General features: G+C 62.5%; 1 protein-coding gene across 13 annotated transcripts in view; it reads left to right on the forward strand.

Moving 5' to 3' along the window:
* The window catches only part of DNM2 (dynamin 2), a 53,197-nt gene that overhangs the window by 16,083 nt on the left and 22,918 nt on the right, over window positions 1–14,196 (forward strand). For all 13 annotated transcript variants that reach the window (XM_040986307.1, XM_040986311.1, XM_040986308.1 and 10 more), the window contains exons 2-6: window positions 3,559–3,632; window positions 10,317–10,466; window positions 10,942–11,145; window positions 11,851–11,949; window positions 12,275–12,435. In XM_040986307.1, coding sequence (XP_040842241.1) covers window positions 3,559–3,632; window positions 10,317–10,466; window positions 10,942–11,145; window positions 11,851–11,949; window positions 12,275–12,435 — 688 coding nt within the window. The remainder of the gene's footprint in view (window positions 1–3,558; window positions 3,633–10,316; window positions 10,467–10,941; window positions 11,146–11,850; window positions 11,950–12,274; window positions 12,436–14,196) is intronic.

Consider the following 14,196-nt stretch of genomic DNA (forward strand, 5'->3'; position numbering starts at 1 on the left):
TGGCAACACTGGCCCCAGGCCCAGGCTTGTTGGCACTTGGCAAGGGCAAGGCTGCGAGGCTAGGTCTCGGGTTTAGGAAGATGGCGAGAGGTGCGGCGGTGGCGGGGTGGGCGCGGAGTACAGGAAGGAGAACTCTGGCCAAACTTGACACCTGCTGTGTGCCAGCCCTGTGCGATACCCAGGAATTCCCATCCCGGAAGCTGACATGGAGTCTCGCTGACAACCAGTGGCACTTACTCATTTATTTCACTTTTTTTCTTGTAATTTAGTTATTAGTTTGAATGGCAGAGAGACAGGTGAGGAGAGTGTGAAGAAGCGCCCGTCGGCTGATTCACTCCCCAAATGCTGGCCCAAGTCTCAGCCAGAGAACTAGAGACCCCACGGCAGGGCCCGGTCCCTTGAGCTGTCAGACACACGCCCGTCTCCGCGTGCCATTTCCAGCCTGTTCCTGCACCGCAGACACACAGCACTGCGGGCGGGGCGGAGGGCTGGGGTGGGAGGTGTCTCCGAGGGAGTCACTGGTGCTAGCAGACCAGAGGCAGGAAGGCTGCCCATGGTCACACAGCACGGAGACAGGGAAGCCAGGGCCAGCACACAGGGTGCCCAGGGGCGGCAGCCACAGAGGATGGGGGGCAGGTGGCCCTGGGAATGTGGGTGGGGTCAGGGCAGAGGAAGCAAGCCCGAATGTGGCTTCCAGTTAAGAAGGAGTCAGGGTTCCGGGTAGGGCTGCTTGCTAGGCAGTTTCTAGAAGGTCTGTAAGCACATCCACCGTGTACCAGGAAACGCTTCGGGCTGGGCGCCCCTTCCTGGTGTCCCCTGGGAGACTCCCCTAGGGGCTTCATGTGGCTGGTGAGCTCTCCCACCAAGGCGGGGGTCTCCAGGAACCGCCCCGTGAGCCCCACCCTCGGAAGCAGCTCTGCCCTGCCGGGGGCCCGGGACATCACGGTGGCCTCGCGTCTCCCTGAGCTCTGGGCCTGTGCTGGACGCTGCTGGCGGCTGAGGCGGCACCATTGTCCCCACGGTGCCTGGCACTCAGGCGGACAGGGCACGCCAGCACCCGTGGTTCTCAGAGCTTGGACCACAGGACCGCCGCTGTCGCGTGACCTTGACCCAGACCCCTCTGCCTGCAGAGTGAGCGCCTGTAAAATGGAGCCCACACAGCCGTCCCCGGGGTCTGAGGGGACAGGCCGGGGGAAGGTTCCAGCTCCTTGTGCTTGTTCTTTAAGTGGTGCGCAGCCTGCCGGCGAGGCTGCTGCCAAAGGGTCGCGGGGAAACTGGCCTTTGCAGGTAAAAGCTCGGAAAGGATCGTGTTGGAAGCACGTGGCTCTGCGTGCTGGCGGCACCGTCCCCGCAGCTCTTACACCCCCTAGCTCCCGCGTCCCGAGGGCTTGTCTGCCATGGACAGCAAACCCGCCCAGTTTGGGTTTGTTTTTTGTTTTTTTTTTTTGAGTTTCCTTTTGTCACAAAGCACATTCTTACACACATTTTTGTTTTCCTCTGACTTCTGTACGCCCAGAAGGAAGTCCCATGTGGAGAGATAAAAGCCCCTTTCTTTGTTGTCCGGTGGCTTGCCAGGTGGCGCGACTGGGCCATAATTTGTTGAACTCGTCGTTCCTTCCACGCCGCCACCACCCGTCTCAGATCCTGAGATCCGAGCTTTTCCTGTGTGGAAATGCTTAACTGGATCGCCAGGATTCCTTGGGCAAAGTTCAATGACGTGAGAGGGCACCGCCGCCCGCCGGTTCAACCCAGGTCTCCCCATGGGGGGGCGGGGGCACTCGGGTGCTGGAGCCGGGGCAGGCCGCCCCCAGCCGGGGTCTGCAGGCAGCTGGACGCTGGGAGACTCGGCCAGGCGCTGGAGCTGGGCGACTCGGCCAGGTGCTGGAGCTGGGAGACTCGGCCAGGCGCTGGAGCTGGGAGACTCGGCCAGGCGCTGGAGCTGGGAGACTCGGCCAGGCGCTGGAGCTGGGAGACTCGGCCAGGCGCTGGAGCTGGGAGACTCGGCCAGGCGCTGGAGCTGGGAGACTCGGCCAGGCGCTGGAGCTGGGAGACTCGGCCAGGTGCTGGAGCTGGGAGACTCGGCCAGGCACCTGATCCGGGACAGGCGATGCTGCAGGGTTGGCCTTGCCGTCTGGGTCGACCGGCGTCCCTTCTTGGGCTTCCTCGGACCCGGACCGTGACTTTTTTTCAGGATTTCACCTTGATATGTGGAATCCAGCAACTGTTACAAATATAGCTTGGCTTTTGTTTTGTTTCATAAACATAACGTACACCCTACGAGACCGCCACCTGTGTACACATCCCGGGAAGTGCCCGCCTGCCGTTTCAAACACTTCCCCTCCCCGCACTGCCCGATTCCTATCACAGGGTACGAGTTCTGCCTGCTGGAGTTCAAGTTCATGCCATGACTCAGCCGGAGAAATGAGGGCGTGGGTCTCGGGAGGGCGCCTGTCCTGTGAACACTGCTTCTGGAACATGTACAGCCCCAGCACCCACAGAGCTGTCGCGGAGTGCCCGCATCCATCCTGAAGCGCACTAAATCCCGGGCATTGGGACATGTGGCCCAGGCTAAAGCCAGCGGTCACAATAGCCAGAGCTGAGCCGATCCAAAGCAGGAGCCAGGAGCCTCTCCTGGGTCTCCCACACGGGTGCAGGGTCCCAATGCTTTGGGCCGTCCTTCACTGCTTTCCCAGGCCACAGGCAGGGAGCTGGGTGGGAAGTGGAGCAGCGGGGATTAGAACCGGTGCCCTTGTGGGAAACCAGCACGTGCTGGCCCCTGTATGGTGCTGCTAACCCACTCCACAGGTGCTTTACCTTCACTGGTCCCTTGGGACCTGGGGGTGCAGGGTCCATACCCACCCATGCCCATGCCCCTTCTACGACATGGCATACAGTCCATACACACCGTGGCCTGGGCCGTCTGAACGGCCAGGCACAGAGGTGACTGCTGCGTGCACAGTGACCTGCTGTTTGGCTAGCGACCAGGCTGTGCAGGTGGAAAGCAGCTGGCCCTTCCTCGCTGTAGGCTGAACCTGAGGTGGCAGGGCTCCGGACTGAGTGCACTGGGGAACTGGTGGCCAGGGGCCAGCATGGTCGCTCCAGCATCCCATATGGGTGCTGGTTCGTGTCCCAGCTGCCCCACTTCCCACCCAGCTCCCTGCCTGTGGCCTGGGAAAGCAGTGGAGGACGGCCCACAGCCTTGGGACCCTGCTCCCGCGTGGGAGACCTGCAGGAGGCTCCTGGCTCCTGGCTTCAGATCAGCTCAGCTCTGGCTGTTGCAGCCCCTTGGGGAGTGAATCAATGGATGGAAGATCTTTCTCTGTCATATATCTGTCTTTCCAATAAAAAAAAAATAAATCTTAAAAAAAAAAACACGTAGGAGACGCAACCTTCCGTTTTTGGTCTGGGGGTGACAGCAAACCCCGGGACCCAGCGTGGAGGGGAGGGTGGCGGTGTCTGCCAAGGTCGTCTGCATGACCAGACAGCAGCGCCCTCCACGGGTGAGGTGCCCCACCCGGCCGGCGTGAGTAACCGCTGGTCCCCTTTGCTCCTTCGCAGGGACTTCCTTCCCCGGGGCTCAGGGATCGTCACCCGCAGGCCGCTCATCCTGCAGCTCATCTTCTCCAGGACAGGTATGGTGGCGGCAACAGCTGGCAGGCCCTGCGGGCTGCGACCGGGACGTGGCAGGGCTGGGTGTGCCACGGAAGGGGTGGGGAGGCGGGGGCGCCAGGTCACGTGTGTAGGGAAGTTGAGACACGGCTGGGTGAACACACCTCCACCCCAGGGTCCTCGGCGTGTAGAGGTGGACAACTTCCTCCTGCCCAGCCCCTCGCAGAAGGAAGAATCCCCCTGCAGTTGCCCCAGGCTGGTTGCCCCACAGCTATCTGCTGCTGGCTGCTGGAACCAGGAAGTGGAGGCTGAGCCCGGTTCCCTGGGCTCCTCCCCTAGGCGGCCTGGTCCTCCCACCGCTCACACCACAGTGAGGGATGCCGGCAGGTTGGCCTGGCGCCACCTCCTGCTTGTGTGTGTGTGTATGTCTCTGTGTGTGTGTGTCTGTGTGTATGTGGGTCTGTATCTGTGTGTGTATGTCTGTCTCTGTGTGTGTGTGTGTCTGTGTGTGTATGTCTCTGTGTATGTCTGTGTGTGTGTCTGTATCTGTGTGTCTGTGTGTGTCTGTATCTGTGTGTGAGTGTGTCTGTATCTGTGTGTGTGTCTGTCTGTGTGTGTGTCTGTGTGTGTGTCTCTGTGTGTGTCTGTCTCTGTGTGTGTGTCTGTATCTGTGTGTCTGTGTGTGTCTGTCTGTGTGTGTGTCTGTGTGTGTGTCTCTGTGTCTGTCTCTGTGTGTGTGTCTGTATCTGTGTGTCTGTGTGTGTGTGTCTGTCTCTGTGTGTGTGTGTGTCTGTGTGTGTGTCTGTGTCTGTGTGTGTGTATGTGTCTGTCTCTGTGTGTGTCTCTCTGTATCTGTGTGTGTGTGTCTGTGTGTGTATGTGTCTGTCTCTCTGTGTCTGTGTCTGTGTGTGTGTATGTGTCTGTCTGTGTGTGTCTCTCTGTATCTGTGTGTGTCTGTCTGTGTGTGTGTCTCTGTGTGTGTCTCTGTGTGTGTCTGTCTCTGTGTGTGTCTGTCTCTGTGTGTGTGTCTGTCTGTGTGTGTGTCTGTATCTGTGTGTGAGTGTGTGTCTGTATCTGTGTGTGTGTCTGTGTGTGTGTCTGTATCTGTGTGTCTGTGTGTGTGTGTCTGTCTCTGTGTGTGTGTATGTGTCTGTCTCTGTGTGTGTCTCTCTGTATCTGTGTGTGTGTGTCTGTGTGTGTATGTGTCTGTCTCTCTGTGTGTGTGTCTGTGTGTGTGTATGTGTCTGTCTCTGTGTGTCTCTCTGTATCTGTGTGTGTGTGTCTGTGTGTGTGTGTCTCTCTGTGTGTGTGTGTGTGTGTCTGTGTCTGTGTGTGTGTATGTGTCTGTCTCTGTGTGTGTGTGTGTCTGTGTGTGTGTCTGTGTCTGTGTGTGTGTATGTGTCTGTCTCTGTGTGTGTCTCTCTGTATCTGTGTGTGTGTGTCTGTGTGTGTGTGTCTGTGTGTGTGTGTCTGTGTGTGTGTCTCTGTGTGTGTGTGTGTGTGCGCGCGCGCGCATGTGCACAGGATCATTAGTACAACCCAGCCTTGTACCTGGCCTTAGGTCACAACGCCCCTGTGTCTAGGAGAAAAGGGGCGGGTGCTGGGAATGGTGGAGGCTGGCAGAGGCAGCAGTTGGGTCCTGTTGGGCTGGGGGAGGGAACGGAGGGCCCGTCCCCGTGTCCCACACACGACAGTAGCCTTCGTCCTTCCTGTTTCTGCCAAGTGCCCAGCCCAGTGGGGCTGGCAGATGTAGCCACTGTGGTTGGGCCGAGACGGGAAGTGACAGGGCTGTGGGTTGGTGTGCCAGGCTCGGGGTCTGCCGTGGTCCAGGGGCCCAAGGGGAAGAAGGGGGACAGTGGGGCCAGCTCAGCTGAGCCTCAAGGAGAGGGGCCGGGCAGCCAGAGTCAGAGAGGGTGGCTTGGTGCCACATTGCAGGGTGGCGGGGCCCTGCGCATGCCACCCTGGGGGGTTCAGGGATCCCCTGAGCATTGCCCCGGCTGCAGGAGTCGGGGCGCCCTGTGGCGAAGGGAAGTGAGTTGGCGTGTGTGTCCCGTGGACAGCGCTGCCGCAGGAGGCCGGGTTGGCCATCCCTGCTCAGGCCAGCCGTCTCCCTCACCACCCGGCCACGGTTGGGGGCCGGGGCAGCGGGGCTGGCCTCTCTGCACCCGCCGTGAGCGAAGCGTGCCTGAACGGCTCCGTTTAAAGATGACCTCAGACTGCAGGCTCCAGGAGGCCTGGGGGCCCGGAGACCCTGGGAGCCTGGGCAGTCAGTCAGGGAGGGGCACAGCCCACTGGACCCCCACCCCCGGCCTTGCCGCGAGCCCAGGCCCTGGCGGCTGAGCACCTCTGCTTGGGTTTTGGCTTTTGAGTTGAGGGCCAGAGAGACTGAGCACTTCCACACTGATTCACTCTCTCAGTGCCCACAGCAGGCTGCAGCCAGGAGCCAGGAGCCCCGGGCTGGGACCCAAGGGCCCACACCATCCCCCGTCGCCTCTTCAGATGCGTGTTAGCAGGAAGGCGGGGGTCAGGGCTCACGGTGGGGGTACAGGCAGCCCTCCAGCATCTACCTTTTCTGGGTGTCAATGTTTTGATTGACTGGAAAGGCAGTGTTAACGGGTGTCGGGGGACAGAGTCAGAGACATGGGGTTAGAGATCTGTCCGGTGGTTCGCTTCCCCAATGGCCACCGGGTTTGTCTGGGTCACACGTGGGCGCATCTGCTGTTGCTTCCCCGGGGGCAGGGCATGAGCAGGGAGCAGCCGGAGTTCGAATGGACTGCTGACATGGGGTGTTGGGTGCCGTAGGCCGTGACTTAACCCACTGCGCCACAACGCCGAGCCCATGCAGGGCGACCTCACCACGGCTGTCACCTGCTCTGCCACAGGGCCTTTCCAATGCACCTGACTCCTACAGTGGCCAGGCCTCAGGCTTCCAGTCTCTAAGAGGAAGCCAACATCAGGCCCAGCATGGTAGCCTAGTGGCTAAAGTCCTTGCCTTACACGCGCCAGGAACCTATATGGGCGCCAGTTCTAATCCCGGCAACCCCACTTCCCATTTAGCTCCCTGCCTGTGGCCTGGGAAAGCAGTGGAGGACGGCCCAACCTGGGGACATCAGTGTCAACAGTGTTGGAGGGGGAGGGGAGGGGAAGAAAGGCAGGAGACTCGTCCCCTTGTGACACTGGAGAGGCGGCAGGAGGCAGGCGGAAGGCTGCAGTGCGGTGGGATTGGCCTGGCAGCTGTGCCCTAAGAGCCATCAGGGAAGGAAGTGGGCGTGCATGTGGTAGGGGGCCTGGTGAAGGCTGTGGCAGGCACTGGGGGGCAGTGGGAGCCACCGAGGGGTCAGTGCTGAGGGAGGCCCAGACTTGGCGGTTGCCATCTAGTGGTTCATCCATTCATCCCCGCATCCCCTCACTTACTCGTTTCAAACTGGGACAGCGTGTGGCTCAGTGTTGAAGACAGTGCCTGCAAAGCTGGTGTCCCATAGGAATGCCAGCTCAAGTCCCGGCTGCTCCACTTCTGAGCTAGCCCTGTGCTGCTGGACCTGGGAGAAAGCGGAGGGTGGCCCAAGGGGAAAAAAAAGGCGTATTTGAGAATTAGAGTTCCCAGAATGACTGCAGCAGCTGGGGCAGAGCCGGCAGCCTGGAATTCTCCCTGAGGCTCCCATGGGTGGCAAGGAGCCCAGCCTCGGGCACCTGCTTCTGCCATCCCAGGCACGTTAGCAGTGAGTTTGTTCCCAAGCGGGATACCCAGCCCCTCTGATGCGGAACGCTGCGGTCGCTTCCCGCAGCCCCCTCCGCGAAGCTTCTTGTTCCTGGCATTGACCCTGAGCCCAGGAGCCTGGTACAAAGGGGCCGGAAGGGGGCGGGGGGAGCCTGCCTGCGGGGACCCTAACCACTCCTGGGAAAGAGCTGTGGCTTGCCACCCCTGGACCGTCCCTGCCACCTGCTGGCCTGTGTGGGGTGTCTCGGGGTCTGACCTTTGCTTCACCTGTGCCCTCTCCAGGCCCGGTTGGCTGACCTTTGGCTGCCCACGCAGTCCTAGCCTGTGCCTCGGGCTGCGGTGGCCACCTAGGGAGAGTACCCTCCTGTCTGGGGGCTGTCCCGGCCCCGCTCCCCCACCACAGGCTGTGCTGACTGGGCAGGCAGGCGGCCAGCCACAGCCCAGTGACTCGCAGGAGCGGATGCCCCGAGGCCTCAGCAGTCAGCCAGGCAGACGGGCCAGGCCCCTGCCCTGGTGAGATGACATTGTGATGTGTGCGTGGTGTAGGCAGGCAGCAGGTATGTAATTAACGCTCCCCGGATGTCAGGGTGCTGATAAGTGCCGTGAGGAGTCAGGGAACAGAGGCGGTGGGCGGGGAGGGGGCACGGTGTGATTTGTGAGAGCTTTATCTGGGCTCCCTCCTGTATCCTTGGCATCCCTGATGCTGGGGTGGCAGCAAGGCGGCACGGCGCCTCCTTGTGCACCTGGCCAGCGTCAGGTGCTCGCCCAGACCCTGCCTTGCTGCCCCTTGCCGTTGGCAGGCAGGGGACTTTGACCTGGCCCCGTGAGCACGTTCCGCCCCCCACTTCTCTCGGGGGCCGGGAGGGAACTGAGTCAGGCTCCTGGTTGAGCTGGGAGCTGGGAGACTGCTGTTCCGCTTTTAGTGGCCGCTGCCGGCAGTGTTCCTCCCAACCCTGTGACGGGCTGGAGCGTGGCTGCCCGTCCTTGGGAACTGGGGTGGCTGATAGCAAGGGCAGAGCTGGAGGAGCTGACCCCGGGGCCTTCCGTGGCTGCTGAGCGTCCCTACCTTCCATCCCGGCCTGTGCCGGGGCTGGCTGCCATGTCTGATCTGAGCCCGTCCCGTGCCCTGGAGCCCGTCCCGGAAGGCCAGGCAGCTGACCTCCACAGGTCAGTTAAGTTGAGAGCTGATCTGTTGAGGGCATCGCCCGCCGGCCATAGCCCCTTGGGCTGCAGTGACGGGCCTGCGGCCACGCCCCTAGGGCTGTCCAAGCCTGACCACTGGCAGGAGGGTCCAGGCGTGCCCAGACCACGCGCATGGCAGCATGAGTGTCTTGCTGTCACTGGGTTGGGACTTCTCAGGCCACCTAGTCAGCGTGACTTCTTGTGGGTGTTGCTGCCAGAACAGGGGTGGGTGGGGCGGCTGCGCCTCTGGGTCCCCCCTGCAGAGTTCACAGTACAAGCCCAGCGCATGCGTGCTCACACAGGTCTGCTGAGCTCTGTGTGATTCTGGAATCGTGTGCTGTTTATTTATTTATTTCCAAAGGCAGAGAGAGATTCTAGCGGCTGGTTTATTCCCCAAATGGCCATAAGAGCCAGGGCCAGGGTCTCCCACATGGCTGGCCAGGCCCCAAGCGCCTGGGCCGTCCTCCGCTGCTTCACCACGTGTGTATGCAGGGAGCTGGGTGGCAAGTGGAGCAGCCGGGGCTTGAACCAGTGCTCTGAACAGGGATGCCGTTGGCGTCACAGGTGGTAGCTGTACCACGACACCAGCCCCTGCTTGAAAACGAAACAGAAAGACCCACCACGTTTACTGATTGGAGCGTCAGTAGCGCTCGGGCGGCCTCCCCAATGCCGTGTCGATGTCCCGCGGCTCGTCCTCCCCCTCGCGAGGTGCTGCCCGGAAAGCAGTGCTTCTGAGCGACTGGGGGTCCAGGTGGGGAGCCCCATGGAATGGCCGAACCGATTCTGGTGCCAACAGCAGGGCTGTGGACCTTGGAAGGAGGAACAGGGAGGGGCTCGGGAAGATGGAAGGCGCTGGCCCCCCGCACTGGGCCGGTGCGTGACGGAGCCCTGTGCTGTGCGGGTCCCTCTGCGCTGTGAGCTGGCCGCGGTCTCGGAGCGCGTGCAAGGAAATGAAATTACAAGCCGAGTTCATTTGGTTGTGAGCGTTTTTTTAAGCCCCAAGAGGAAAAACTCAGAAAACATGTGTCTAAGGAGGAAGCGATGGATTGAAACAAACCCGCACGCAGGCACGCGCTGGAAGCAGCTTCGCTCCATCCCACGCCCGGAGCGTTAGCAGGGAGCTGGATCTGAACAGGGATTCTCCCCAGTGCTCTAGGCAGGGTGTGGGGGGTCCCAAGGGGCCCCGCAGCGCCACAGCGCCTGCACCCCATATCAGGACGGGTCTGAGCCCGCGCCAGCGGGGACCTCACACGGCGGTGTCACCGCAGGGTCCTCCGGGCGTTGCGTCCGGGGTTCACACTCGGGTCTCCAGAGAGCTCGTTGCGTGCACGGGGAAGTTGTCATCAAAGAGGAGGTGACAACTCCGGTCTGGCAGCCCGGCGCGACGCCCTCAGGGGCTTAGACTGCAATTCCACAAGGACTGAGAAGTGTTTCTCTTAGTTCAGTCGGGCGTTCTCGCGGGATGCTCCTGTATGCATGTGCGCATGTGCGTGTGTCTGTCCCACAGTCGCAAAGCCTTTGAAATCCCGGGGTGCTTCTGACGCCCGAGCCTGGCCACATCCCTGCGATCCAGGCAGGCCAGGGGTGAGCCGACCACAGACGTCGGGGTGGCTGGTCCCCCTTTGCGCTCTGCCAGTGACGGTGTAGGATCCGCATGTGACCCTGGGCGGAGAGTGAGACAGGCAGCCCCCGTCCGCTGCTGGCGCGTGCACGATGCGCGCCCGCCGCCCCCGCCCCTCACTGCCCGCTGCCCCTCACTGCCCGCCGCCCCCGCCCCTCACTGCCCGCCTCGCCCTTCCCTCCACAGAGTATGCAGAGTTTTTGCACTGCAAGTCCAAAAAGTTTACAGACTTCGATGAGGTCCGGCAGGAGATCGAAGCGGAGACCGATAGGGTCACGGGCACCAACAAAGGCATCTCCCCGGTGCCCATCAACCTGCGGGTCTACTCGCCGCACGGTAGGCTGCGCAGGGACAGGGGGATGCAAGGTGGGGGGCTCCACGACTCTCCCTCCCACCCTTCAACGTCCTTCTCCCCGCCTCCCCCCACACCCCGCATGTCATGGAAGGGTCTTCCCACCTTTCTCTTTAAGACGGAATTATTTGAAAGGCAGGAAGTATCATCTACTGGTTCACTACCCCAAAGGAGCCCGACAACCCAGGGCTGATCTACCCAGTCCAGGCCCACAGTCCCAGGCGCCGTAGCAGGCAGCCGCGCGGGAAGCAGAGCAGCCCCGGCCTGGAGCCTGTGTTGCCAGGCAGCCGAACGCTCAGCACCATCACCTCTGGGCTCCCCAGCAGCTGCACTGGATCCGCTGCAGCCTGCCAACGCCCATGTCCTCGTAGAGTCAGGGGAGGGCTCTGCAGGACAGGCGCGGCCCCAGGACAGGGGACAGGAGTAGGGCTCTGACGGCCTCTCCCTGTGGCTTCTCAGTGCTGAACTTGACCCTGATCGACCTCCCTGGGATCACCAAGGTGCCCGTGGGGGACCAGCCCCCGGACATCGAGTACCAGATCCGGGAGATGATCCTGCAGTTCATCAGCCGCGAGAGCAGCCTCATCTTGGCCGTCACGCCCGCCAACATGGACCTGGCCAACTCAGACGCCCTGAAACTGGCCAAGGAGGTGGACCCCCAGGGTAAGACCCTGGCCCGGGAGAGCAGCGCGAGGCGCCTGCTGGCGTGCCCTGGGGTGTCGGGCCACGTGCTGCTGCCCATCTTGCCGGGGCAGTGTAGGGGCACTGGGAAGAAGCCAGGCACCCTGGTAGGGCTGCTGCAAGCCCATGCCCTGCTGGGAATTCTGCACCCTTGAACTTGTCAGCCTGTGGAGCCAGCGAGAGCGCTGGAGGCTTTCTCCGTAGACTGCCCGGGGCCAGGCAGCTGGCTCAAGCGGGAGATGAGCTGCCCTCCCAGGCACGTCAGCAGGCGGCCTCACTGGCAGCGGAGCAGCCAGGACTTGAACCAGTGCCCACAAGGCATGCTGGCGCCAGGGCTAGATGATTGGCCTGTAATGCCACTGTGCTGGCCCTGACATGGGTGGCATTTTCTGCGAGCTTGTCCGTGGTTTCGGTGGCATGCAGCGGGAGGAACGGGAGAATGTCCCAAGTGGACTCTCGGCCACCCTGGTGAGAAGTGACTGTGGGTGTGGGTGTCACGCGGGGACTGTGTGCGTCCCGGGGCCTGGGGGCGAGCCCCAAGCCTCCACTGATAACCGGGGGGCCCTGGAGGGACCTGCAGGGGGCCACTGCCGCGTGCCAAGTTTATTCTCCCGGAGCGCAGGGAGCTGGGTCTGTGGCCGCCGCCAAGCCCCTCCCCAGCGCACCCTGACCCCCGGACCCACACAGGTCTGCGCACCATTGGCGTCATCACCAAGCTGGACCTCATGGACGAGGGCACTGATGCCAGGGACGTGCTGGAGAACAAGCTGCTGCCTCTGAGGAGAGGTGTGTGCGGGCTGCTGTCGTTTATTTGGAAGGTCACTCCCCAGTGGCTGCAGTGGCTGAAGATGGGCCAGGAGGAGCTCCGAACTCCCCCCGGGCCTCCCATGGGGGTGGCAGGGCCCCAAGCACTTGGGCTGTTTATCCGTTACTTTCCCAGTCCTATTAGTAGAGAGCTGGCTGGGAAGTGGAGTAGCTGGGACTTGAACCAGCAGCGCTCCAGTGCTGGCTTCACCTGCTGCGCCACAGTGCTGGGTGCATGGGCGCCCAGGCCCCTCGGCCTGCCTGACACAGACACCGCCCCCCTGGCCCTCGCTCTGTCTCCCTACAGGCTACATCGGTGTGGTGAACCGCAGCCAGAAGGACATTGAAGGCAAGAAGGACATCCGGGCGGCGCTGGCGGCTGAGCGGAAGTTCTTCCTGTCCCACCCCGCCTACCGGCACATGGCGGACCGCATGGGCACGCCGCACCTGCAGAAGACCCTGAACCAGGTGAGTGTGGGCGGCAGAGGCCACAGGGGAGGTGGGGTGCAGGACTGGAGCCTGGAGGACCTCCCTGGGGCTGTCACCACGGGGGCCTGGGTTAAAGCCTGGAGGGCCCCCAGCCCAGGCCGGCCCCTGAGCCTGAGGTCCTGGACCATGGACAGGGCAATGGAGCGTCCCTGTCTCATGTCCTTACTGATGGCTTCCAGACATGCAAACACTTCCGAAAAGCCAGGGCCAGGCCAGATGGACACTGGGGGGTCTGGAACCCAGTCCAGATCTGCTCTGTAGGAGGCAGGGCCCCCCAGGTCCTTGAGCCGTCCCTGCTGTCAGCCAGGATGTGCCTTGGCTGGAAGCTGGCACTGGGAACCAGGATGTGGGGTGCAGGTTTGCAGGTTTGCAGGCTGCGTCCCGAGCACGCCACCAGTGGCCCCCCAGTCCCAAGACTCCAGGAGGATGTGGGAAGAGCCACCCATGGCCCCCGCCCCCGTGGCCCCCACTCCCGAGACTCCAGGAGGATGTGGGCAGTGCCGCTCATGGCCCCCCCTTCCCGAGACTCCAGGAGGACGTGGGAAATGCCACCTGTGGCCCCCACTCCCGAGACTCCAGGAGGACGTGGGCAGTGCCGCCCGTGGCCCCTGCTGCCTGCTTAGCCCCGTTGTCCTGCCAGAGTTGCCTTGTAGCCATCAGCCTGGGGGGTCCCCCACTTGTTCCTCCCACCTGGCCACATCCCCCTTCCTCTTTGTCCCTGTGCTCGTGTCCTGGGCCCCGTCCTGTTCACCTGGCCTGAGGAGTCGCTCTCACAGCGGCTCGGTACTTGTAGTCCATCCGCGGCCATGGGAGCCACCCTGTCTGGTCTGCCCAGTGAGTGAGGCGGGCCCCCAGTCTGGCAGCTTCCAAGGGGATGGCAGAACCTCGGGCGAGAGCGCCCCCTCCGTCATGCAAAGCCCTGGGGCCTCCCGGAAGGGGCAGGCAGGAACAGGGATTGCAAGAGAAAGAAGGCAGAGCCAGGCATGGGCAGCCGGGGCCTGGGCAGAAATCTCCACCAAGAACAGACGGGAAGTGGGTGTTGGTAGGGGCCGGAAGCTGGTCAGGCCCGGGTGGCTGGGAGGAGGCGGGAGAGGAAGTGAACTTGCCCATGGCCTTCCGCAGCCTGCGCAGGAGCAGCCCCCAAGTTCCCCAGGGCCCGGCAGCTTGCTAGGCTGGGGTCCCCGACCATGGCCACAGCGAGCCGCTGTCGTGCTCCACGCAGCCACAGGGCCGTCAGACCCGCCACTCCCACAGTGGGGCCGCGGGCCACGCCGCAGCCCCTGTGTCCGACTGCGTGGGAGACTGGATGACCTCAGGCCCGCGTGGCGTGATCGTTGTCGGTGTGCTGGCTTCTTGGCTGGCTTCTGAGTTTTTGTCTTAGCCTCCTTGTCTTTTGTGATAATGGGGGATAAAAACGTCGTGCACCCCAGGGCTAGTGCGTGTCGAATTCAGCGGGCCCAGTCGTGGGCTTGCCCCCCAGGTCTCTCAGCCAGGGCTCACAGGGGGTCCCCTCACGCGTACACCCTCCCTCCTGCCTCCCACTCCCGTCTCCCTCCTCTCTGCCTTTCATTCCCCCTGCCACGCTCCAAGTTCAAAAGCAGAGCAGGCTCCTTCCCCGTGGCTGCCACGTTTGTACCACCTCTGGGGTGAGATGCAGCCATCCTTGCAGGGCCCGTTGTCCCTGCGCTGTGCACACATCACCATCCGCGGCTCACAGGCCCTTCGGGGCCCTGGCCCTCG

This window comes from Ochotona curzoniae, unplaced genomic scaffold (assembly GCF_017591425.1).
Source record: "Ochotona curzoniae isolate NIBS_2020 unplaced genomic scaffold, NIBS_Ocur_1.0 contig_4502, whole genome shotgun sequence".
NCBI lineage: Eukaryota > Metazoa > Chordata > Mammalia > Lagomorpha > Ochotonidae > Ochotona > Ochotona curzoniae.